Source organism: Acanthopagrus latus, chromosome 16 (genome assembly GCF_904848185.1).
Source record: "Acanthopagrus latus isolate v.2019 chromosome 16, fAcaLat1.1, whole genome shotgun sequence".
Taxonomy (NCBI): domain Eukaryota; kingdom Metazoa; phylum Chordata; class Actinopteri; order Spariformes; family Sparidae; genus Acanthopagrus; species Acanthopagrus latus.
This window is the reverse complement of record NC_051054.1, coordinates 5476612-5503134: the sequence shown is the minus strand read 5'-3', so window position 1 is coordinate 5503134 and position 26523 is coordinate 5476612. Positions and strand designations below refer to the sequence as shown.

Below are 26523 nucleotides of genomic sequence, written 5' to 3'. Positions count from 1 at the left end.
AAGTATTTGAAGGCAATATTTTCATTAGGTCTCCTTCTTTAGGATCTGCACATCTACCATCCTTCTTAAACTTAAAACATGATGCCATGTAAATTAATCTAATGTCTGCTTCACTGTGGATACTTTCAGCAGCAGCATAAATGTTGTTCAGTATTTTCTAGTCTTCCGTGTCAGACGACTGTCACCATCCCTCCGCCACCTTTTCCCTGCTCCTCCTGAACTGCAGTTACGAAACAGACCAAGGTCTTAGGGTCAGGTCCCTGAATCATCTGCCAACAGGTGGTGAGGTCGCTGCTCCTGCGGGGAGCGACAGCTGTTCCCCATCGCTCACTCACCAAGGTTTCACTGCCTCTGCCGTCGGTCGCCAGAACAAGGGCAAAGCTCGGCGAGCCTCCGGGAAACTGATGGTGAAAGCGCCGGGAGACGGCAGGTATTAGTGGCTCCTGTGAGTCATTAGCTGAGGTAATAATGGATTGTTTTGTGGGAGGATCTTTTGTGTAATGGCGCATATGATGGCATAAGCTCTCGTTAAAGAGGTATCAGGCTTATACTGAATACAATTTATGTGAGGCCCACGTAAAATGCGCCATTTGATCAGCAAATTACATTAATCCACAGATCTTTAGATGATCACCTCCCGTCTGTCCTTGTGATGACGGCAGCAGCTCATTCTCAATCCATATACCTTCCCCGGCAGACGCAGGGGAGCAGATGTGTCCTTACATGTTGGTATCGCTGTGCGAGGTTCCACTGTACGATCAAGTAAATGTTGCTGTAATCCTCCCACCACACAAACACAGGTATACAGTACAAAGGACGCTACTGTAGATGTCTCCTTTTTAATCAGAGTGAGTTTAACATAAGGACAGAAAAAAAGGAGGGAGCGCCGAGGCACCAGACGTCGTCCTCCAGACCACCTGTCCTCCAGACAAACTGAGTGAGGTCAAAATGATGCTGAGCAAAAACTAATCCACCGTCTGATGTCTGGGACCACTTCGCCGCCTCGAACGTTTCCACACTGTCAAATGTTCTAAGCTGATTAAAAATGTTAGTTTCCCTGCTGCCGTGTGAGTTCAACTCAGCTACAGTCAAATAATTAGCTCAAGGCTGGAAAATATAAAACAAGCTTGACGTGAACCTTCATCGTGGTAAGCTTAGTTTCAATCGTGTCTGTTTTCTTTAGACTAAAAAAAATAAAGGATTAATTAAATAGTAAAAATAGTGGATGGAGCTTCTGGCTCTGAAACCAGGGGGCGGCTCCACTCTGAACACAGATTATGTCATTTTTATAGAGCCACTTTGCTATAAATATATACTTCAAGATGATAACTTAAAGCCAGATGTTGTCTGTTGCCAGTTTAAGTAGGAAAAAATGTGCGATTTCTTCACTGAATCACTGCATCTTTGTTATTAAATGCTCATAAACAAGAACTTAGAGGAATGGGGTTCAGTTAGCTTAGCATAGCACTGAGGCTAGAAACCAGGAGAAACAGCTAGCCTGCAAAATCTGCCTGTCAGCATGTCTAAAGTTCCTCGACACATTGTTTCTACAAATACTTTGACAAGTTGTGGTTATACAGGGGGGTTTATGCATGTGAGAATATTATATCTACAATTCCGTGTTTCCAGTCTTTGTAGCAACCAAACTGGCTGCTGGTCAAAACTTCAGACAGTTTTTTTAGCGTACAGGCATATCGATCTTCTTATCGGCTCAAAACAAAACAGTGAATAACTATGTTTCCCAACAAGGTCAGACTATTCCTTTAAGCCATGATATTACCACACTCTGCAGCGTGGCTGAGCTGGTATTAGCGGTGAGGAACAGAAACACAACAATGTACCAAAACAGCAGCAAGATAACGCGCTCTATCTGTGTTTCGGGCAGACATCTCAATCCAGTCAAAACAGAAGCACATACCATAAAATTAAGTTTAAAACAAATTAGAAGCGGCTGCCGGCGGAGGAATTAATGTCTCGTCTGCGCTGCGGTGTGTATGTGTGTCGTCTCATCGTTATCTCGGTTCACACTGGTGTCAGATTTGACTTCAGATATTAATTAACGCGAGCAGAGATTAAACGAGCTGCGATTTACGAAGACGCACAAAGGTCTGTGGTGTGATTGAAGCCTGAAGTTTCGATTGCAAACTTACATACTGACACAAAACACATGGGCGCGGTGTGGAGCTATCTCCTTCAATTGAGTCAATTAGCTGTGTTAGAAAGACAATTCAGCGCTTTGAGTATTGTGCTGCATCGCCTAAGTCTTTCTAAATCACTGCTTTGACATTTGAGCTTGAGAGAACATCTCTGACGCTCTGTTTCTTCTCTCGTCTTAATTGCCGAGGATCTGTGCTGCGTGTTGCACACCTGCCTCATGAACTTGCGTCAGTCCTGGTGGGGGGGTTGGCAGTTTGCTCCCTGGCTAAAATCTGTTAAATCCCCTTCTCTGTTGTCGGCAATGTCTCCGGGTTCGCTCTGGGCTTTATTTTTAAAGTGCACAAGGCTCTCTTTGAATACAGATGACACAATTAATACTGGAATCTGTGAGGGATTACCTTAATATGTCAAGAGACGTCCAAAATTAGAATGATGTGACACCAAGCGGGGCTTGGATTTAAGTGAAGATGATTATGTAATCTTGACGGAGTGTGTGCGATGGAGCGACCTGCAGGATTCAGCCGGCGAGTCGGAGAGATTCGGCGCAGGTTTGTTTGTGTTTGTGTCTGTGGCTGCTCATGTGTTTAATTGCAAAAATCAAGAGGTGTGTGTTCCTCCTTTCACTCCCCCTAATAGGGAACAAGTGTAAATATCCTCAGAAAGGCTACAAACACATCTCACTCACGCTGTATGTTTTTTTCTTTCACCCTCTTATCGTCTCCCGGTCCAGTCAAAGCCTGCCTATTGCACTGGATTTGGGATTGGTGGTCAGGGATACAGGCAGATGGGTGTTCACCTCCCCGCCTGCTCCACCAGCCATGGCACAAATGTCACGACTCAGAGGGCCTTCGGTTGCCTCGGTACCACAGAGAAATCACACTGGCACGGATGAATAGATTTAATTCAAATGGGAGCCCGGCGCTATTCATGCATTCGCAGACCCCGACTTCATTAAAGCTCCACTCCTTTCTGGGGTCACGAGGAGGAATGTCAGAGGCAGGGTGCGACATGATAATGAAGGTTATGACGAGTTAATGCACTTTCTACATCAGTGGGGCTCACATCGATTGAAAAAAAGTCGTTTAAAAGTCGGGAACTCGAGTCATTGAAGTTGCAATCCTTTAGATTTTAGTCCTGGTTGATTTGGCGACACCCAAGATTCAGGTTTCAGGATTTCAAAGCTAAAGCTAAGTGCTAACAACTATCACAACTACACTGCATCTTCCGCGGCCTCTTCACAATAAAAGTCACCCTGTGTGCATGCTTTTAATGTGCAGGAGCTGAGGAAGGAAGTTACATGACAAGCATCAGCGACTCAATGCAGACATGGCATAAAGAGCGCGAACACTAAAAGGAAAGGCTTTCTAATAAATCAAAGTTATGCTGGACGTGAATCCAGCACAGGAACAGAACTTATTTGCATTAAAGATACAATATGTTGCATATTTTGAGTTGTGTACTTGAATGTTTCCAACAGTTTTTTCAAGCCCAGCGAGGTCAGTAACTTTATTCAAGGTAACAGAGTGTTTGTCCAGAGAGTGAGGAAGTTGGCGAATATGACTAAACAAGATGTGAATAAAACTTTTTCACATTTCTGCCTGAGCCTCTTCAGAGATAATGGCACACTCCTATGACAAACTAATATCCAAGGATTCTCATTAAATGGCTTTGCAGAAAAAAAAAACAGCAGCGTTAAAAAGTTTCATGTCATGAAAATCTTAACGATTACAACTTTAACCTTCAAGGGATGTCTCAAAAACCTCGACAGTATTCCATTTTGTGTGTTACTTTAACAGCAGCAGTCACTTGGCGAGCATAGTTGTCACTTTTGAGAAGGCAGATGTCTGTTTTGCAGCGTCATTCTGTTAGAAAGAGGAAATAAAGGCTGCTTTTCCTCCCTTTGCTAGCGCAGAGCTAACTGTCAAAGCAGCATTGATTGTATCAACATGCAATTAAATGGTAATTCAGCGATGCAGCGTTATTGTGGGAAGCGCTGCATGAGCGGTCCCTTTAATTATCCCTGATTGTGATTATAACCTTGCATATTGACATTGTGAATCTTCATCTTTATGTATATTGTTTGCCCAACTTTGCATGAATCGAGACAATGGTGGAACTGCAGTGTATACTTTCAGCTCCGCCTCCCCGCGTGTGGAGGTCAGAGCCGACTTCCTCTGCTGTGATTACTGTGCTGTTGTACAGTAGTTAGTGTGGGATGCGAGACGACGTGCTGCTGATTTACTGTGTCTTTACTCTTTCTTCAAGGACGGAGCCATGGAGCAGGGCTACCTCAGCCGTCTCTGCTGCTGCCTCTGCTGCATTCTCATCCACATTTCCTCAGCGTCGTGCTCTTGTTTTCAGCAGATAGAGGAGTTACAGGGGCAGCCGTGCACAGGGAATGGCAATAGAAGGTTGGCGTATTGTTATCAAATTAGATTCATCCCTCTGCTCCGCATCACAGTGGTGCTCCTTTTAAACAAATACATTTCATTCCTTCAGCCAAATGTGATTTATGTTGCAGTCCCCTCCCCTCCCAGATTGAGGTCGCAGTTGAAGGACGGGACCCGTCACTTAGCGAATGACACAAGCGTTTGCGTCAACACACCCCGCGTGCCTTCGGTGCATCTCCCTGCCGTCAGTGGTCTCGCCGCGGAGGCAGAGTCACAGCGAGATTGTTGTCTAGTAACGGTTACCATGGATGCCACACTCCGTCGGGGGCTTAGGTGTAATGGATTTAGATTGAACTGTTGAATTTGGAGCTGGCAGAGAGGCAGCTAGGGAAAGAAGCAGGGAAGGAGGAGGACGGCTGTGGAGACAGAGGGAGGAGGGAGCGACCAAAATAGTCTGAGCATGAAAAAAAGACAGGGAGGTGGAGAGAGACAGAGACAGTCAACCAAAGAGACAATGAGCCACAGATAGAGGAGAGGAAGGAGAGAGAGGAGGGGGTCGCTCTGAAAGCCCTCACCATCTGTGATGAGGAGCTGGGAGAGCAGTAATTGTTCCTGAGAGGCGTGTGGGGGCTCTTCTCTGCACGGAGATATGGATGAGCCGCGCTGCGCTGCTACCTGCCATGCTGGTGGCACACCACAGTGTCAGGCCTGTCTCCACACACAGGTGAGGGCCAGCCGGGACACTAACCTTCTATGTGGGCTCTCATTAATGTCGATGTCAGGGATGACCTTCTCAAGCCCCCTCCCCAAAAAAAAAGAACAACTTCGCAGCACACCAACACACCCAGTGCTGTGAGGAGGGACAAGTCAGGTGCTTTGCATCTTTCTGAAAGCGGTGAAGGTCCATCACTCTGAAGCTGGGCAGCTCCCAGTGGCACTCTGATTTATTTTGACCAGAATTGATTCTGGGTGGCTCAGCAGTCACCTCAAAGGTGTGAATGGAGGTATGTGTGTTTGTTTGTCTGGATGGATTACAGGATGGGTCTGCCCGGCACAGGCCAGAGCCTCAGTTCAACGTGACCGTTTGGAAACTTCAGTTAAAAGAAGTGACAATCAGATCACAGTTATTAATCACCAGTAGGACGCAGACAAGCACAATACAGTCTCGCCACTAGTCTCACATGACTCCACTGATCCACAGGTGCTAACACCTGAAAGACTGCATTTAAACTGTGCAGGATTAAAGGGTAACTCCACCAATTTTGCGTGATTAGAGGTTTTATGGATTACTACTGCACATGTGAAAAAATATGTGTATAAAGTTTTGAGATATCACCCCATGTTGGATTATGTGCATTTCTTTAATGCCTGCAGCCATTTTCCAAGAGTAGTTGTCTCTTCACATTTCCATCAGCCTCGGCTCTACTTTGTGTTTAGTGCTAATTAGCAAATATTAGCATGCTAATATGCAAAACTAAATGAGTGAACATGGTAAACATTAAACCAGCTAAGCATCAGCGTGTAAATATTGTAATTTTGAGTATGAGTCGTTGCTGCAACTATACGGTACCATTTCATATAAACACAGTAATATTAGTAACAACGTTCATGTGAAAATGAGCAGCTCTGCTTGAAGAGAACAGAACCTGCATCTCAGGCTTTCTTTGATGCTTTCCTTTATTATTCTGCATAGCGGGCTGTCGTGTTTAGTATAATTTCTGTGTCACTGAGGATCTGATGTGGCAGGAAGCAAAACGAGTCTCTTTCAGCGTCCTCTCCTGTGGAGGAGGTTTTTTTTTTTTGTTTTTTTTTTGCATGTCTGTGCCCAGGGGCCCCTTGTCTCATAATCCATCATGTGATGAGAAGTGTGTAAAAGAATGAATGAATGAGTTTATTTCCCCTCGTCCTTTTTAGAGAGAAGCCACATGAAATGTCGTGGCTCAGTAATGCTAGAATAAACAGTCAAATAAGTCTTGAAAGTGGTTATTATTGTGTCAACAAAAGACTTACATTGCCATCATTTGTTTTAATTGTGTGGTAACAGCCATTCTGGAGGATGTCCCATTTAGGAACAAAATTCTTTAAATACACATGATAAAATATTCATACGCGGGCTGTCTCATACCCAGAGGGTAAGACATGAAAGTATGAAGAAAAAAGTTACTTCCACTGCAGTTCTCTGTGGAAAATGGATAATAATGTTGAAGTTATTAATGCTGCGTATGATAAGTGGATGCTGAGGGCTTCAGAAGGATCCTTGGGGCCTCGCCTCTGTGGAGAGAGGCGACTCTGAGGCGGCCGTGGCTCTCTGTCTGTGCACCCTCGGTCGAGCAGGGCTGTTAATCAGCGCTCAGGGTTACATCAATGATGTCAGCACAGTGGCCGCAATACATCACGCCGAGAGACGCTTCAGGTGAAGTCGGCCCAGCGTCTCCAGAGAGCCTGCTGGAGAGTTTAGAGATGAGAAAAGAAAAGAAGAGAGAGGGATGGAGATGTACAGACGCCACAATGTTATTGTTGCTGTTGTTGTTGACATAGCTTATTATTATAATAATAATAACAGTGATGATGGCGATGATAGCAGGAGTCAGCAGCACCACAGCAGCAGGGCCAGACGTGATCTATGGGAACCTGCAGGACGAGTTACATACAAATCTGTAAGACAAACATGGGAGTTGACTCTATATACAAGGATGCGAACAGACTTTCCAGGACACCGTCACAGCCACTATATTGTCCTTTGCTTGACAAACACATACACAGTTTATATGTTCATGTGAGTGTGTGTGAGTATACTAAACGTGTAAGTGAGCGAGCAGTGAACTTATGAACTGTATAAATACGTGTCTTTCTGTTGTTGTTGTTGTTGTTTGAGCGAAGATGTGCGTGTTCACTGTGTGTACTTGTGTGAAAGTCCTGGTCTGATGACATTATCAGGGATGGTAATCGGCTCTGTAATTGCCTGCTGCTGACACGGCGGTGAGGCTGATACGGCTGCAGAATAAACAGACTGTTAACAAGTAGAGGGAGCTCGTCTCCACTTGATCCGCACAGCACAGCGTGACATCTGGACCGGACAAATCAGGGCGAGGGAGGAGAGAGAGAGAGAAACGGGCAGACGGACGCAGGGAAGCAGGGAATGAGAATGTACAGCAGAGAAATATGGAGGAGGAAGAGGGAGAGGCAAGAGAGTAAAGCCCTGAACGAGATGTTGAGTGAGGTAGAGGGATTTGTGTAATTGTGATATTTATCTACAGAGCAGAGAATGACAGGAATCAGTAGAGATGCAGAAAGATATGTGAGAGATAGTCGGGGTAGGAAAGAGATGGGGCAAGAGATTCAGGGAGAAATGAAAGGCCGTGGAGGGAAAACCATCAGCGGTTTATATTTAAAAAGAACGACACTCTTGTTAACACGCAAAACTGTCCCATGTGGAATGCGGCATATGGGACGATTAGGAGCCTCTCTAGTGCGTCCAGAGGCAGGCTGTCTGCAGCTCGTAGGGTTTCCCCATCAGAACCAGAGATTAAACTGAATATGGACTCTCATAGTTTTCCTCTGGCACATGTCGTTACAGGAAGTGTTTGTCATTTGGGGAAATATGCTTGATTACTTTCCACCTGGGAGAATCGAAACCACTGTCATGTCTGTGCTGTAGATATGAAACTACAGGCAGCATCCAGTTAGCTTAGTTAGCCTCTCACCTCTAAAGCTCAAAGTTTAAAATTGTGTGTTTAATCCATACAAAACAGTAATTTAATAATAAAACAATTCCACAGGGTTAAGTGTTTGGCTAAGCTAAGCTAACTAGCTGCTGGTTATAGCTTTATATTTAAGAGACAGGCGCCTGTCTTTTTGTGGTAACTCTGGAAAAGAAAACAAGTAAATGTATTTCCTTTGTGGTTGAAGACGCTGTGACGTTTACCTGCTTCATGCAGTAAAGTCAAACCAGCAGCATGATTTCAAGCTCAAGTCGACAGCGCACGATTCAAACATACAGTGTTGTGGCTGGTAGAGGCTGCCAATTTTCCTGGCAATGATTGTATTTGTTTACAGTAATCACCCTAATATCTCGAAAATGAATGTGTTAAAGATTTATTGATGTCAAAATGCTACACGTGGCGGCTTCAATTAGCTCAGCGAGATTAAAAACATGACTTTTCAGCCGTGAAAGACCTTCATCAGGATGCTCGAGTGAAATCATCCAGCATTCAGTTGAATTATCAGTTCATTCAGTCTGCCAGCGCTGCCTCAGAAGATGAAGTATGGCGTGTGCTCAGCTTTTTGACTCCTTCCGATTCTGTGCCGTCAGAAACATGGATACAGCACAACAAGATGATGGACGCGTTACACAGCCTGCATATTGAAAGATAATAAAGGCAGCTGAAGCATCCGTCTTTGTCATCCCGTCTCGCTCGCAGGCCGACCGTGTGTGTTTGGTGCGAGTTGAGTGGCGGTGCAGACCGCCGCCGCCGCCGCTCAGCTGCAGTCCTGGGCCCTTATTATTTAACACATCACTCCAAGCGCAGGAAACACTCTGCTGAGATCCCAGTGCAGCGTGTTTTCACTGCACTGTTTGTGCCAATATGTCCGTAGGTGGAAGTACAGTATGGGTATTAATATCCCCATGCATATATTAGTGTGTGTGTGTGCCTGATAAAGACTGATGACTCATCTTTAGTACAGAAGATTATGTCTAATGAAGCTTCTTGATTGGACAGTTGCAGAAACAGGGAAACATCACGTATCTGTTTCTTTGTTTTCATCTCCACACATCCTCCGCTTCTTTCTTCTCCATTCTGACATTCTGCTTTCCGTCCGTTTAGCCATGCTCCAAATGTGGCTCAGTCAGTCCACCACTTCGATCACAGGGGAATATGTTAATGACTATTTGATGGGTTGACTTGAAATACTGGACATACTTTCATGGTCCCGTTCATCCTCTTTCATCTACTTAACCGGGTTCGGGTCAGCAGACTAAACAGGATGTTCCAGACGTCCTTCTCCCCAGCAGTATTCTCCGGCTCTTCCTGGGGAATCCCGAGGCATGCCCTGGCCAGATGAGATATGTAATCCCTACAAGGAATTCTGGGTCCTCTCTTAGTTGGACATGCGTGGAAAAACCTCCAAAGGGAGGCTCCCAGGAGGCAACTTGGCCCAAATCACCAAGCTCCTCACCCTAACTCACAGGGTGAGCTCAGCCCTCACTGCTCACAACTACTGGTGAGGGTTGGAACATAGAACAACCAGTAACTACAAAGATTTACCCTCCAACTCCCTTTTCATGGTCCCAAGAAGATGAATGATGGAGCCTTTTCCTCTAGCACTACCAGAAGGTTTCAGTTTTTAAGTCTCTTCTGTCTCTCATCTTTCTGTGCCTCATTTTTAAACCTGTCATCTTGTATCAAATTATCCTTCCCTTCTGTATAATCCACTCTTGCATCCTTCTGTCTCCACCTCCGTCCAGCCCTCCATGTGTGTCAGTAGATCAAACCATCCTTAGTCTGTTCACCAACCACTGTCTCCGTCAGGCTGTTCCACCTGCATCCATCCAACAATTCATCCAACCTTCCAATCCGCACAAGCTTCCATCTGTCCATCTTACCTTCCCATCAAATCATTCATTCTTCCATTCCTCTATATCCTGCCTTTTGTTTCATATTACTGCAGCATGTTACCCATTTTTCACACGGTTGGTGGTTCAATCCCCGGGGTCCTCCTTGAGCAAAATCTCCTGATAGTTAAGCTCCATACTCGGCCTCTATAGGTGTGTATGTGTGAAGCACTTTGTCCTCCATAGGTAGGAAAGCACCATATAAGTGTGTCCATTTACTATTCCTCCATAACTCAAACTCCTTCTTCTACTTCATTATTCCTCCACCAGTCACTGCATTCTCCCAATCTCTCAATCAATCATCCATCCATCCGTCCATGTTGCCATTCTTCTGTCCCTCCATAAATCTATTGGCCATCGCGCTACACTCCATATACTACCTTCCTATATTTAAATCTTGCTTGACTTCTTCTGGCTCTCCTCTTTCCTCCAATCCCTCTATCCCTCCATAAATCCATTCTCCATCTGTCCATTCATCCATCCAATCCTCCTGTCACACATTGACCAGTGCCTCCATCCATTCATCAATCCCTGCATCCCTGTCGTTCCTCTCCTCCTCATAACTACCTCTCTATCCCTTTATCCAATCCCCACAATCCTCCATCCATCAGCCCTGGTTCCTATTACTCCACAATATTCCTCCAATATCTCTAAGTTTTCTCCTGTCACCTATCTGCACATGTAGCTGCGACACAGGCCCAGATCCAACCGGACTAGCCCCCCCCCCCCCCGATAAGTCAAACGATGATTCTTTCTTAATGAGCTGAGGAGACGGAGAGGCGTACATTAGCGCCGTATCGATGCCGTGACTCAGAGCTCGGCTGTGTGCGAGCGCCAGAGTAAGAGCCGGTCTTTTGTAACGAGACAGATCCGAATCGGCCGAGTGCACAGCAGAACACGCCGATGATGACAACGGTTAAACACAGACACCCCACCCTACCACCACACACACACACACACACACACACACACACACAGACACACTCCTCCACCCCCTCAATTACAACCCTTTGGTTAATCTTCCCTATCGCAATTGTAGTGCTGGCAGAACGACAACCTTCTGGTACTACAGTATGAGTCTCCTTTTGAAACACCTGTGTCTCAGACGTCTGTACATAACTGCAAATGTTCCACTTTTAGCTGTTCTGTTCTTCTCTGCAGAGCTGAAACCATTGGTGGACAAATCAATTATTTATTTGAATTAAATTGAAAGTTAAAGATATCCTGTACAGATTACTTGTAAAGGTGCACAGCTATTTTTGCACTCTAAAAAACACTGTATGCATCCTTTGGGTTTAAAGGACAAATGATGTTGTTTGAAACAACACAAATGATCAAGACAATGCAAAGAACTGATACATATGACATCATCCATCTGATTTAGTCCATCTAACTAATTATACTACAGCATTATAATTAACTTCCACACCTGTCAACCTGTAACCCTGATTATCAATACCTCCCATATCACTATTTTTTTGTGGTTCCTGTTTGTATCATTTCCTGAGAGGTGGACTCTGTGTTTACACCACTGATGCTTGGTGCCTGCTCCTAAGTCAATGGACAGTGTTTTCCTTTATTTGGTTTGGAAAAGATCATGTTGTGGCTTGAAATACCTGCTTTGGTCCCCACAAACACAGCAGCAGATGTCCAGAGATCGCCCTGAAAATATCCAGTGATGTCACGAGATACAAATGTTGAAACTCAGTCTCAAACTACAGTCACTGGCTTGGCAGGCTTCTGTGTGTGTGTGTGTGTGTGTGTGTGTGTGTGTGTGTGTGTGTGTGTGTTTGCCGCTCCCTCACTGGCCTTAACCAAATGACAAACTCTTATCACTGACTGGGACACTCAGTCTCACCACAGCTGGGTTTTTACACCACACTTGGCTTCAGATCAGCGCGGCTCGGCTAGTGCTAACGATAATGAAGCAAGTCGCCCACAGCAATTAATGCACTTAGCTACTAATGATGATTAACTGTGGACTGTATTTGATTTAGGAAGTTGATAAGCTGCCTCCGAACACAAACAGGTTAATTAGTATCACATCTCGGTGAAAGGGATTTCAGAAGGAGCCGGACCGTTCACGCAAGATGTGGACTGCTCAGTTTTGTCCCTCAGAGCCTCTGATCGCTTGCAGACTATATGAAATTCTTGTCCTTGTTTCATGAATGTAAGGAGAATTTATAATGAAGATGTCAAAGGAAAGAGTTGTCGAAGCGATTCTCTTGAGGTTGAAAGGCAGGGGAAGGCTTTCTCCTCTCTCTTCATCCACTTACGGCGTATCTTGTCACGTAATTATCTGCCTTGCTGGACGACTTTTTGCACCTCTTTCTCATTCTTAATCATACGATATAGTTTTGGTTTACACTTAGCCGAGGGCGTCTGAGCACGTCGCTCTGTGTCACGGACCTGCTCCGCGACAGCGGCATGCAAATAAACAATCAGGCAGAGTCATAATCAAAATGCTAAGAATGGGGCGTGATGGTTCTGAGCTTCTGCACAGGGCACCTTCATCATCAGCGTGTTTTAGTTTGCGCTGCGCGGGTGATTGGTTGTGACTGGGTGATTATCGCCCGTGAAGAGTTTGGCACAATACCAGATCTGACTGGAGAAACGCGAGTAAATAGAAATCTACGTCCAACGAAAAAGCCACAGTTTGTACTGGACAAGGAGACCTGAGTCCACCTGGGTGAAGGTGTTGCACTTGGCGGGCTGACCAAGTTGACGGAGGGCAGGATCAGGAGAGATGGACTAAGTGTTTGCATCACTGATGCTCAGTCACAGTCAACGTTGATGGGCACCTGACCTGATGTCCAAATTATAATATGAAGATGGCTATATTATTATGCAAATTTTAAAATTCCACTAATTCCCTGGGTGTATATATATATATATATATGTTTAAGAATATATATTTGTAAAGAACTCTATACAGTAAATGTTCTATATCTGTGTTGCATTGAGGAGGATTACAAAGATTCACTGCTTCTTCCTCCATTTAATGTGTCCGCAGAATAGAAAAAGCCTCTGAAGCATTTAGGCCTCCATGAAAACGCTCCAACATGCTAACAAGGTTTTTAGGCTGGCTGGCAGCAGTTCATGGCAGGCTGGGGCCGGTTTTGTTTTTGTTTATTCGCTGCCTCCTAACTGAGGCTGTCGAATAAAATCTTGTCATCCTCACCTCCGACATATTGACAGTGGCAACACAGACTCTTACGTAACATAGATCCCCCCCAACTGTTTTTTATTTCAAGGTTTGTAGATGTCGCCAACAAAATATTTTATTTCTATTATTAAACAATTCTGAGGGACGGACAAGACTCACAATTAAAGGACAAGTTTAACCAAATATGAAATTTCTGTCATTATCTAATCACCCTCATGCAGATTGAATGTCAGGTGAAGTTTTGTATTCGACAAAACATTTCTGCAGCAAAACAGCATTGCATTTTTTGGGAAGCTTAATTATGGAAGTGGATATTACCTCCAATCTGACAGCAGCTGGGAGTCATAAAGTTTTGAGTTAATGTTATGCTCATAGCTGGAGATCATGACGCAAAATATTCTGCAATTTTGTTGATTTCTATCGGACATCTTCTCCCTTAATAAGCCTCAATCGAGCCTTTCAGGCCCATAAAAGAAACTACAAAACACCACATTCATCCCACAACCTCGTCCAATTGTTTAATCAGCACCATATATATCACACATCCGGGTCAATACCAACCGTCTCTCTGAGGCCATCACGTTCTTCTCCTCCTTTTTTCTTTCCATTTCTGTTTCTCATCACATTTCTGTTTTCTCCATGCCTGTCCTTCTCCCCTCCTCCCTCTCCCTCTTCACAGCCCTGTTGTTAGCTGATGGTAAGTCATCCCTCCTCCTCTTCAAAGCATCTCCACTAACAACACCTTCCTCTGTGTGTGGTGTGGGTTTAACCAACAGCTGTAAACCTGAGGGTCAGGTGCATGGTGTGTGGAATGAGAATAACCCGTAGAATGTCGTAGATATAATAAGCTGTATTTCATGCCAAATTAGACAAAAACTAGAAATAATATGGTCTTTATTAGACAGTTACACACACAGTTATGCCCTAGGTGATCTGATAATGACTTAATAAGTCATCAAGAAATGCAAGACCACATCAGATCCAAGTTATGTTAATGAAATGCAGTGGAGACACCACACTTGATGCTACATGCATGGATCTACAATGGTTCAGCACAGGCTGTAATTGGCCAGATGCAGTGTTATAAAACAGAAACTGTCCTCTTCAAGGTAACAAATAACCTCTTGAACCATCTTGAACATCACAGAGCCCAGGGCCCACAAATGAACAGCCTCAGAAAATGGAAGGTCCAAGATAGAGAGAGACATTACACAGGATGTTTACACCGTCATATTTTGGAAAGCAAGCACATGGAAAGGACATGTTACAGGGAGGAAGCACACTGCTGTTTTTTCACGAGAAAACTTGTCAACTACCAGCTGATCCGCAAATAAATTCAACTGTCTTCTGCTGCTCTTTGCCACGCTAAGTGATGGATTTCTCACACTAACCAGCTGATAAATTAATCATAAATCCATAAATTATGTTCTCCAGTCGGGAACAATGTACAGACACTTGATAGCCGTCAAGATAAGGAACCCGCAGTTCTGAAATTAGAAATTTAATTACCTTTCTGGGATTGTTTTAGTACTTTTTTTTCTCCCTTCCTTGTCAAGAAAATGGTGTCATGTTAGTGGTGCAGCAGCGACCAGGAATGACTGGATGATCAAATTTTAAACTTGAGTGAAAGAAATCCTGTCAGGACTTAAGGGTACATGCTGGTGTTTAATTGATTGAGCTTAAAAGTGTGTGTGTGTGTGTGTGTGTGTGTGTGTGCGCTTGTCGACATGCCCTCTTATCAAGGGGACTTGGCTGTGATCTTTAATGGCAACATTAATATTTAACGGTAAGCATGTTGTCAGCAAAGAGCAGCAGGCTGGGACTCAGGGGCTCGTATAAAAGATGACAAGGTCTCTGCACCAGGTGGCTCAGTGGGGGTGTCACACTCAGAGCGGGATGAGAGCCTTTGGATGCACAAGCGCTCCTTCTTGATAGAGTTTGACAGCACAGAATTGATGTTATGGCGCGCTTTGTTGTGTGCAGTGCACTCAGAAGCTCTGTGAAGCATTGTGGCTTCTTTCTACAGCAGAGAGCCGCCCAGGACACGTCTGACAAGCAGATAGAGAAGAGCTGATCGGGGCTTTCATGAGCCTGCAAAATCATGTTGTATTAGGGAAGAAAGGGGAGGCACAACAGGTCAATTTAGAGATTCTGGGCCTTTTTTTTGCTTCCATAACATGTCTTCTTTCAGTCCGGTGAAAGAAAAATAGACCTTTCAGTGTTTATATTTATATGCTTAACCACCAACACAAAATATCTGAAAACGTGTCACACAAAAAACATATTTTCAGGTAATATGCTGAAAGGTTTAACCTGATTCACTGTAGTGTCTCCCCTTAAAGAGTACTGGCTTTGAACGAATGCATAATGTAGCTCATTACCGGCGACCGCTCTGAGAAACATGCAAATCAATCGGAGTTTAACAGGCTAAACGAGGTTGTCATCTTCCTGCGTATGTAGCAGCAACCTGGCTACATTCATGAAAAACACTGGCAGAAAAATGGCGACAGTTGTGGATGTGCAACGTATACTGACTGATACTTGATTACTTTACAGTTGATAAATTAACTATATTGTTTAAAATGACATTGATGCACTGAAACAGTAAACAGCATCTTATTCTGCATTATAATCTCTAAAAAAATGTTGTGATTTTGGGGACAGATTCCCCTGAAACTTACTTAATAATGAATGATTTGATGATCTGGAATTAACGTATTCTTGTCATTTGGGTTATGACATGTAGGGTCTTAAAAGTCATTGTAAACTCCAACACTTCTGGATGAAAGAACGGGAAACAGTTTAAACTAACACAGAAATGGATCTGCTAAATATTTGCCTCTGCATTGTTTGTGTTTTCGTGTGGAGTGACGGAGCATGCAGGTTATCACAAAGCTTGATAAGACGTGTGCGACAGGGAAGGCTCCCTGTTAACTGCAGTAAATCTCTCAGCTTTTCACTGTGCGCTGATTGATTGTGACAGCTGTTACTTAAACACTGCATATAAAAACACATCTTGTCTCTTCCTAAAGCCTGAATACAATACAGGCTGAATAAATCCAAACTGTTACCAGCGAGGCAACCTTCTGATGTTTCTGTTTGTGTGCTGTGAAGTACAACACAACATGCTAATCAACCGAGCATCCTCTTGTTTTGATTGCCATCTTTCTCACTGAGATTTCTGTTTTTTTTTTTTCTTTTCCCTTTTCATTTTGCTCCCTCTCGCCCTCGCCGCTCAGATGTACCAGACAGGAAGATGACATCAGACGAGGAGGAAGCCAGGCGGATCGCGGAGATGGGAAAACCGGTGCTGGGGGAACACTCCAAGCTGGAAGTCATTATTGAAGAGTCGTACGAGTTTAAGGTGGGAAAGGTCACACTTCAAACAAAGGGAATGATGATTACAGCTGAAACTAGTGTTTTCCATGCAGTCTCAGAAACATACTAACTACCTCAGCTGCCGCCTTGTATGAAAGAACAGCCACGTATTTCTAATTTTAGCATTTCTGGGGAAGATGTGCTTCGTATGCATCCTCTAAAACAGCCCCTCCATATTTGTTTCCGCTGTGTGGTTGCCATCAGCCGCCTGGACCTGGATGCCACTGCCATCATGTGGTGGAGCCTGTGAATTTCATTTCCGATGCAGTCTCCGGATGTAAATAATGGATGGATTTCATTCTCGTTTCCAGAGCACAGTGGACAAGCTGATCAAAAAGACCAACCTGGCACTGGTGGTGGGAACAAACTCGTGGAGAGACCAGTTCATGGAGGCCATTACAGTCAGTGCAGGTACTGTAAACACAACCCCAGGTTCTCTGATCTGACCGTGTGTCTCCTCAGCCTGCCAACATGATGCCCACTCTTACTGTGGACAGAATGTGATATTCTCTTCCAGCCATTCAAAGACTTAAAACTGACGCTGCCCTATTTGTAACAGGAAAAGCTTCCCAGTCATATAATGTTGCCCTCCTGTTAGCATCGTGTTTCCTGCAATGTCACCCAGATGTGCAGGTCATGGTCGGCAAATGGCGCACATATCACCTGGAAACACACCTCAGTGCAACACCAGATAAAAAATAGGTTATCAGACACTGTTGTTTTATCAGTTGTGAATATTCTTTTCAATTTAGATATGTAATCTGTAATACTTGTTTGATGGTAATTTCATTTTTGCAGACAGCAAGTTTCATTGGATTCAGTTTAAAATGTTTACCTGCCATTGAATATGTAATGTATAAACATACATGTAGATATAGATATACAGTATAAGTGTTGTTACTTTTAAGAACTGCTAATTTTGTCAATTTTCTTTTGATTCTGATCTTGCTAAATATAGAGAAAACTATCCCTAACCCTGGATTTAGTTTAAGTATTAAGTGAACTTTGCCTTTAAATTAACAAGCTAACATGTCAGTAAGTGAGCTGTAGAGGTGCTGATAGATGGATCATGTTAACCACAGTCAGGCTAGTTGATCCCCTTGTTTCTAGGCTTTTACGCTAAGCTAAGCTGATATTCTACTGGCTTTTTTTTTTTTTTTTTTTTTTAACAGACAGATATGTGAGTGATACAGATCTTCTTATCTAATATTGGCTCTCACAGACTTCAGCCCCAAAAATATTGGTGTCGTTATGAGCCGTCAGAAACTCATATTAGTGGAATCCTCCTCTTGAAGCTCTGGAAATATCTGATGTAACTGAGAGAGAAGTCATCCATCACGTCAGGCGACAGCAGCAGCAGCAGCATCAGATCAGCCTTCAGCCTGCAGTGCAGCTGCTGCTGCGTCCACCGCAGTCACAGCCGCCACGCAGAGCACTATGAAGGCCTCGGTTTGTCACTTTGGTCCTGAAATATTTAATCCGGCGCTGCTCTTTATTTTTTCATCATCCACCCCGTGGCTGAAAAATGCATGCAGCTCACATGGCCTGACACTTTGAATCAGCGCAGTGTCTCCCGTCTGCTAAGTTTCCTGTGAGCTGCTGGGACACAGAGGACGCCCTGCGCCTCCACCTGAAGACGGTGACCGCTTACATTAATGTTATTGTCGTTCTGGATGACGCTGTTATGCAAGAGGAGCTCACAGTGGGCTGAGTGCGGTTCAGTGTCTTGTTCAAGCTCACTTTAGCAGAATAAGCAGCCGGTGTGGTGACCGCATCTGCGACCTTTAGGCCATTAGAGAATCTCCCTCGGTCACCCTTCCAACCAGTGCCAACAAATACACCAAACTGCTGCGATATTCAAAATGTGCATATAGGAGCTCATTTGATTACTTAAAGACTAGGGTCACCCCAAAAATGAAATTATCTGCTCAGCCTCATGATGATGGAAATTCAAGTGAAGACATCAGAAGAAGTGAAGTGTTTACAGTGCTTATTGCAGTGCATTGTGGGCCGTCCAAACTTTTTCCATTGCAGGTCCAAGACTGAAACTTCATGGCGAGCCTTGGGCCAAAAGCAAACAGCTATTGAAATGTATTGTTGAGATGCAAGAATGGTACGTGGGTTCCCAAAAACATCCTGTGCAGCGTCACTCTGCTCAGGCCATGTAGAACAATGAATAATTAGGGATCCTACATGATTAAATAGCAAATTAAACCTCATGTTGGGCCTCAGTTTGGGCAGCTCTGGTCTGTAGTGTCAATCAACATCAACCTTATTTACGATCATTTTCTAACTGTAACACGAGACAGAAACCCTAAAAGTGAACCTTTCTTTCTCTCAAGCTCTAGTGTTGAAACTTCATCCCCATCAATTAAAAACCCAAAACTTTGATGCTCTTTGAATTCATTAAAAATGAGTCACGTCCTGTAGCAGCTCCTCATCTAGATATGTGTTCGTAGCATATTTATACACAACGCTAACCTCGGGCTGTAGTGATATGATGTCTCACACTGAGGAGGAGGTGAATGTGCCATTTCTAAGTGACTGTTGTTTCTCTTCCTTCCCTGATCTCCTCCATCGATCCTTTATCTTTTCCAACTCTTCTCTGGCTCTTTACCCTCCCTGCTCTCTCTCAACTTTCTTTTTCTTTTGTCTTCCTCGATCTCTTTGTGTTCTCTGCTCTCTGCCTCCTCTCTTAATATTTACTTCCCCTCCTTCACCCCTCTCTCTTCATCTTTGCTCAAATATTCTCCCGTCTCCTCCTCCTCCTTCCTGCCGCTCTGCTCCCTCCTGTCATCCCATTACGCTTCAATCTATCCCACCTTTCACACCCTCGTCTCCCCCGCCGCCCGTCCCCTCCCCACCGCTCGGCCCCACTTTGACCAAGGAGACGAGGACGAAGAGGACACAGGGGAAGAACGGCTGCCGTCCTGTTTCGACTACGTCATGCACTTCCTCACCGTCTTCTGGAAGGTCCTGTTTGCCTGCGTTCCCCCCACGGACTACCTGAACGGCTGGGCCTGTTTCGTGGTCTCCATCATCATCATCGGCCTGCTCACGGCCGTCATCGGGGACCTGGCGTCTCACTTTGGCTGCACCATCGGCCTCAAGGACTCGGTCACTGCTGTGGTGTTTGTGGCACTCGGCACATCCGTCCCAGGTGAGGACAGGTCATTGTCAGTACAGTCATGTTTGTAACGTGTAACCTGTCCTCTTAGGCTCTGCATGTCAATGTTTTTTTTACGGCAGTTGATGGATTATATGCTTCTTTAATAGTGCGAGAATAATATGCAGCTTCATGAGCTTTTTCAAACGGCGAACATGCTTCGTCATCAAGATGGCTGATATTCTTATTTCCTCCAGACTGACATTTTCACCCAGCAGGAAGAATGTGTCACCAAAAACCTTGACGCTGTCAGCACATTTGTTATTAAAGGTCCTGCGTGCAGCATTAATAAATCATCACTGCACTCATTTTGAAAAGGAGAAAAAAATATATATATATGTACAAAAATAGTATAAACAAACAAGACCAATACTGAGAAGATTGCCAGCCTCCACAGTGAAATGTATACTTTGAGTGACAGGTGGATTTGGCAGGAAATGGGAAAAATATAGAGTCACTTCAGTCGTGTTTATCTACGTCAGGAAACTGGAAGTTCTGGGGGGGATGTGGATGAAAGGAAACAGGAACTTTGGGAGATGTAGTCTTATGTATTAGCACTAGCATTAGTGCTAATTATCTTGACAAATTATACTCTGAGTCAGAAAAGAGTGAAATGATGTTAGAAGGCACCTAAAAAACATTTCCTCAATCAGCTGTGTCACTTTAGATGAGACGCTTCTGTTGTTTGTTTTGTTTTGTTTGTCCTCTCGATGGTGTGAAGTGGGCGAGACTCAGTTTGAAAGAGGTGAAGACCAGAATGTCGGCATTTGGATCAAGATGTAATGATTAGTCAAACTTTTGTTGGGTTGTTTTGTCAGTCAGATCTGATCAAACCACGCAGCGACACCCAGAAATGATGAAGTTATTTAGGATGTAGTTTCTGTGAACATACAGATTCATCAGAAACACATTTAACATTTTTTGTATTGTTCATTCTTGACCTTTGAAACACCTGTTGACTGACTACACTCTTTCACAGAAAGATCCATTAAGTGGTTGTTGACCGTATCACATAATGCTCCTCAGCAGAAAGACTTAGCTCAGTATTCGGGGGTTTATAGTCGTTTGAATTCACATTTTTCTTCTTAGCAATGAAAAGAAATTGCTCATTAGCTTTCTTACTAATAAACATCATAAATATCCAGCTGGAAGCAGCAGCCAGTTAGCTTAGCATTAAGACCGGGTAGGACCAGTAATGGCAGGGGGGGAAATCTAGCTCAAAGCTCACGATTGACATATTATGTCTTGTTTGATCCACACAGGCATGGAGGTATACTGTGAATAAGATGTACTCTCTAAAATGTGTAAACAATCCTTAAGGATTTGTCATTGATGTTGGTTTAGAATATGAGATTGTGAAGGTAATTTGGAACTTAATAAGCTGCCCTGGTAAACCAACTCTGGAAGATCAAGTCGATAATTAAACAATCTAAGATTAAAGCGGATAACAATGAGGATAATTAACAGTTAGAATAAAGATTTAAATTCTTTACAGAGAAAAGTTTATACCAAATGAACTTTAATTACAACAAATGTCTTCTCTCTCCACAGACACCTTTGCCAGTAAGGTATCAGCGGTCCAGGACACCTACGCAGACGCTTCTATCGGGAATGTGACCGGCAGCAACGCCGTCAACGTCTTCCTGGGGATCGGCGTGGCCTGGTCGGTGGCCGCCATCTACTGGCACATGCAGGGGAAGCCGTTCAGGGTGGAAGCCGGCTCGCTGGCCTTCTCCGTCACTCTCTTCACCATCTTCGCCTTCCTGGCCATCTCGGTGCTGCTTTACCGGCGCCGGGCCCACATCGGAGGAGAACTGGGCGGGCCCCGGGGACACAGACTGGCTACATCGGCCTTCTTTTTCGGGCTCTGGTTCCTGTACATCCTCTTCTCCAGTCTGGAGGCCTACTGTCATATAGAGGGCTTCTAAACGGGAAAAGACTTCAGCGTGAGAGAATACACACATACAGGGGTTTAAAGTACAACTTCAGAGGTAAAAAGAGTGAATTCTCACTGTGGAATTTGGGTCAGTCTTGTATGGTATGAAAGGACAGGAGAGGTAAAACCCGGGGTTTTCCCAGACACCCCCCTCCCTCTCCCTCTCTCTCTCCCTCAACCCCTTCTGTAAGGATGCTTGGAGGTGTGTGTCCTGCCCTCTAGCGCTGACAGGCCTGTTCGCCGTGGTTATAGGAGAGCCGCCCTGAGCCTGTGCGAGCGTGCTTACAGTTGGGATTGGGTTACCACCGAGTCCAGAAGATGCCGATTTCCCAGGGGGGGTGGTTCTGCATTCCACTGGAAGAGACTGCAGTCTTATATCCGGAGAGAGTTGAGTTAATCAGAGGTATATATTTTTCTCAACATCTGACGAGAACGACTTTTTTTTAAAAAGTATTTTGGGGATAAAAACGCAAAAAATAAACAAAACAAAAAAACAAACAAACAAAAAAATCAACACACACACACACACACACACACACGAAAAGAGGAAATAAAAGAACTATTTTCTGATCTATGTTAAGGAATTACAAGAAGATTATATCGTAAAAAAGAAAAAAAATGGGAATATGTCGTTGAGTGACCGCGGGATGGATTCATAGTATTTATTTTTATTTGCATAGTTTCCTAAGGAGCACTGCAGAGTTTCTCAGAAATCACACAAAGAAGAAGAAGAAGAAGAAGAAGAAGAAGAAGAAGACGACGAAGAAGAAGAAGAAGAAGAAGAAGAAGAGGAGCGACAGTGACAGTTCATGCTGGCAGATGAGTCACCATTCAAAAACAGGCGGCGCGGTGGACACGGTGAACACGGTCAAACTGCCCTGAACATTACTTCCGTACTCTCTACGTATCTATATATACTATATTTCCATATTTTCTGTATATTTTGAATATTTGTTTAAATGTGGTCACCTTCTGCTCTATCGACAGAGGATTGCTGTGGCTAAGCGGGGCGGGGGAGGGGCGGGAGTTCAAACTATATACTGGAACGATGTCTTCACATTTCTAAGAGTTATGTATCTTGCCTAGGTAAAAAAAAAAAAAGTATGACATTGTATTTTATTTATTTACTGATATCTTGGTCTCACTCGAGTTTTCACCTTTTCAATCAGAAATCCGGAAAAAAAAAAAAACACAAAAAAAACACAAAAAAATCAATAAAAATGATTATAAAACGTGTTGCTGCAGAGGTAAAATTCAGAGGTATTTTTGTACTGTTCCTTCCATGCACTTTGCTGTATAGTTCTATTTATGGAGACTTCTACTTGTACATGTGCAAAAAGGCCAATATTTAAAAAGGTGTCACTATGGACTGAACAGAGTGCCTGTGGAGGGAGGGACGTCTGCTGCCGACACTCACCAGCTCTTTGCTCAGCTGCACAGCTGAAGCGTTTCATCCTAAAATGGTTCATAATCCTTTTTTGTTTGTTTTTTTTAAAGCTGCGATTACAGATTTTTGACCACTAGGGGGCAGCAGGACAAGCTGAAAACACAACATCTGCCATATTATATCAAAGACTTTAAATAAGTGGAGATAAAAAACTGACATGATGGTTGATGACACATATTATGAAAAAGCAAAGAAAGAAATGAGTGCACGGTTAAGATTTACGACTGATTTAGCCCTGCTGTAGACTTCTAAAAAGCTTGGAAGAGAAGAGGAGGATATCATGCTAATACACAAGATTACAAAAACAGGAATTAAAGCTGCGTTTGTTTAAGCGCTTTTGACAGGCTGCTATAAGTATAACCTGTGTTAAATGTGGTTTGACCATTTATTTTAACAGATTTTACAGCTGATTCTAAATCTTTCCTTTCTTGACACTGCAAAAGATCAAGACGATTCCCCCTTACAGATCTGTTGATTCGTAAATTATAGTTTTCACTTGTGGTCGTTATAAAGAAGCATCTTTTTTTTTTTTTTGGATTGAAACCCCGTCAGTGAAGAAGCTGAGTCGAGAGCCCGGCGTGAGTGTCCGAGCGGCAGACAGCTGCGGGTCGAACATGAAACGAGCCTGACATTTGATACTGAATGCTGTTTAACACACGACTGGTGCTTTGTTTGTTTTTTTAAAGAAAAAAAACAATGAGAGAAAAAGAAAACACATTTGAAACTCCCATTAGCAACAGAAAATATGTTTTATTAACTTAATTTACATTAACGAAAAAGAAAAAAGTGTATGTTAGTAAATAATCCGTCAATTTGTTTTGTTTTTACTTCCGGGGGGAGGGGGCGCTAATTTAAAAATCACCCAAGAGATTACCAAAGAGGCGGGACTGCAACATCAGTTAATGATAATAATAATAATGATATTATTAATAATAATATTAATAAAATAGAAGTGACAGTTAGTGGCAGTGACACTGTATATCCACAAGGGGGGTGTCAATCTCCAATCCCTGTGGTCTTCAACTTCTCTACTTAGCACTCCTCCTCTTCCTCCTCCTCCTCCTCCTCCTCCTCCTCTTCCTCCTCCTCCTCCTCCTCCTCCTCAGTGTTCTTCCTCTGTGGTGAGCAGTGTTGTAAATAAGTCTCGTGGCTGAATCGGATGCTCTTCCCCCCCCTCCGGCCCTGGACCACACACACACCTGCTCGCCCCACTCTATCTCTATCTCTATCTCTATCTCTTTCTCTTTCTCTATCTCTTTCTCTATCTCTATCTCTTACATGTAAACTCACACACATTCAGAGTCGAGCGACGGGTCCACACTGCTGCACAGGTGGGAGGGACAGCTGTGGGGGGTCTGACCGGCCCCCCCCCGATTCAGAGGCAACACAAAAACCCACATTATGTACATAATTTTCAGTGTATGTTTACATAGACACAGTATCGGTGTCCTGGGGGGGGTCTGGGGTTGGGCGGGGTGGGGGGAGCATGTCAACACGACTCTCACATCTCATTTTTACAGGTTATCTGCAGTCGCTTCATCTGAGCCAGTGTCAGTGGAAGTGTGAAGTTCTTACTGTTTTGTTTCTCGGGGGAGTCGACGAGGCTCTCTTTTTGTCACCCTTTTTCTTGGTATTAAAAAGATTTTTTAAAATCCTGCAACAGGAAATGTGTTCAGCAGGGTGTTCATGATGTCAAGGAATTGCCAGTGTTCTTGGTTTTATCTCGGCCTTCAGTGGCTGTTTATATATCGTTTTAATTGGTTGTATTCTTTGATTTTATCTTCCGGGGAGGCGTGTTTGAGCAGGAACGTCGGCCAGTGTGTGTTGGTGTGATGTGCATGTTGCCGTGCTGAAGCCAGGCTTGTGCGTCCTCTTCCAAGTTGCGGCTGGTCTTCACAAAAGGGCACGACTCGAAATCAGTTCTGTCATTTTATGTCTTAAAATATACATGTCTTAATTATGTAAAAGATGAAATATATTTATCATACACATCACCTCTCAAGGCACCAGTCTTTTTGTTTTTTTAGGTTTTTTTTTTTTTTTTTTTTTTCTTCTCAGCCTGCAGGATGGAAGCGAAGTATCACCGTTCAGTAACTGGACATGTGGTTGATGATGTTGTGAGACACAGAGGAAAGATTCATTGACAAGGTTGATACTGTTCTTTTAACTTTATTTTTCTTTTTTCTTTTTTTTTTTCTTTGTGTGTGTGTAACAGAAAAGGGGCACATTTTAATGGATTGGTATGTTTTTCCTGGCCTGCAATGAGATGTCAAAATAAAAAAGCAAATTTCCAAAGCTGACGGTGGTGTTTTCAGATCAAGCCGTTTTGTTTCCTCTGGTTGCACTGACGTAAACGAGCCTTGTTCCTTCAAATTTGACAAGGTTTCCACTTGGAGACTATGAAAAAAAACACATGCTAATATCATATTTTCACTGATTTGAAGGGTAATTTAGACTAGGACTCTAGTTTTCCACATTATGGCGTTTAAATGTCTAATAGGTTCATAAGTTTGGATCCAAATTAACCCTTTAACACACTGAAGTCAAACAAAAACACAAACAAAGTTAATGATCAATGTTCAAGTGAGGGTAAAATCACTGTTTTTGTCAATGGAGTCTGGTGAATATGAAGATACCGATATATAACTGCTGCCTCTGGTTAAACAAAAGAAACAAAAAAAATGTCCCTTTTCCATATTTTGGTGTTAAAATGACTTGTTTTGAACTCAGCCTTTAAAACACCAAAGTCACACGATAACACACAATAACTAAGTGATCATGGCAGCAGACGATCAGCGACTTCCATGTTCAAAGATTCTTACAATCTCGTAATTTTGACAAACTGACTGAAGCTAAAAATCGGCCTTTTAATAGCTTTGACTTAATATTTCATCATTGAATTTTCTTATGTCATTAATTTGATTAATAAGCTGAGATTTGGCTGCACTATCTCATAATCGGAGTCAAATCTTTTCCCTTTAAGAAGAAAATTAGAGAACATCTTTGACTAAGTTCGTCATGATTTGGACCTCATACATTACTTGGAAAAAAAGATGAAAAGAAGACAGACTAGTAACTCATCTTCTTCACTTTGTGAACTTTCAGTCTCATCTCATACTTTTGATTTATTAACCCAAGATTCTGACATGATTTAAAATCAGGTTTTGATTAATATCTCAAAAAGTTATTAACATTTTGACTCTCTGTCCCATCAGTTTGACCAAGTGACTCGTTACTCTTTTACTTAATAAGGTAAGATCATGACTTTT

General features: G+C 43.4%; 1 protein-coding gene across 5 annotated transcripts in view; it reads left to right on the top strand.

Moving 5' to 3' along the window:
- Positions 1-22426, top strand: part of slc8a3 (solute carrier family 8 member 3) — a 101708-nt gene extending 79282 nt beyond the window's left edge. For 3 of the 5 annotated variants that reach the window (XM_037071996.1, XM_037071998.1, XM_037071997.1), the window contains 4 exons: positions 16567-16691; positions 17017-17116; positions 19596-19865; positions 21423-22426. In XM_037071996.1, the coding sequence (XP_036927891.1) occupies positions 16567-16691; positions 17017-17116; positions 19596-19865; positions 21423-21799 (872 nt within the window). In that variant the 3' untranslated portion in view covers positions 21800-22426. Of the gene's footprint in view, positions 1-4896; positions 5272-14006; positions 14025-16566; positions 16692-17016; positions 17117-19595; positions 19866-21422 lie in introns of those variants that run through there. The other 2 variants (XM_037071995.1, XM_037071999.1) reach the window with 2 other exon arrangements.
- The last annotated feature ends 4097 nt before the right edge of the window (positions 22427-26523 follow it).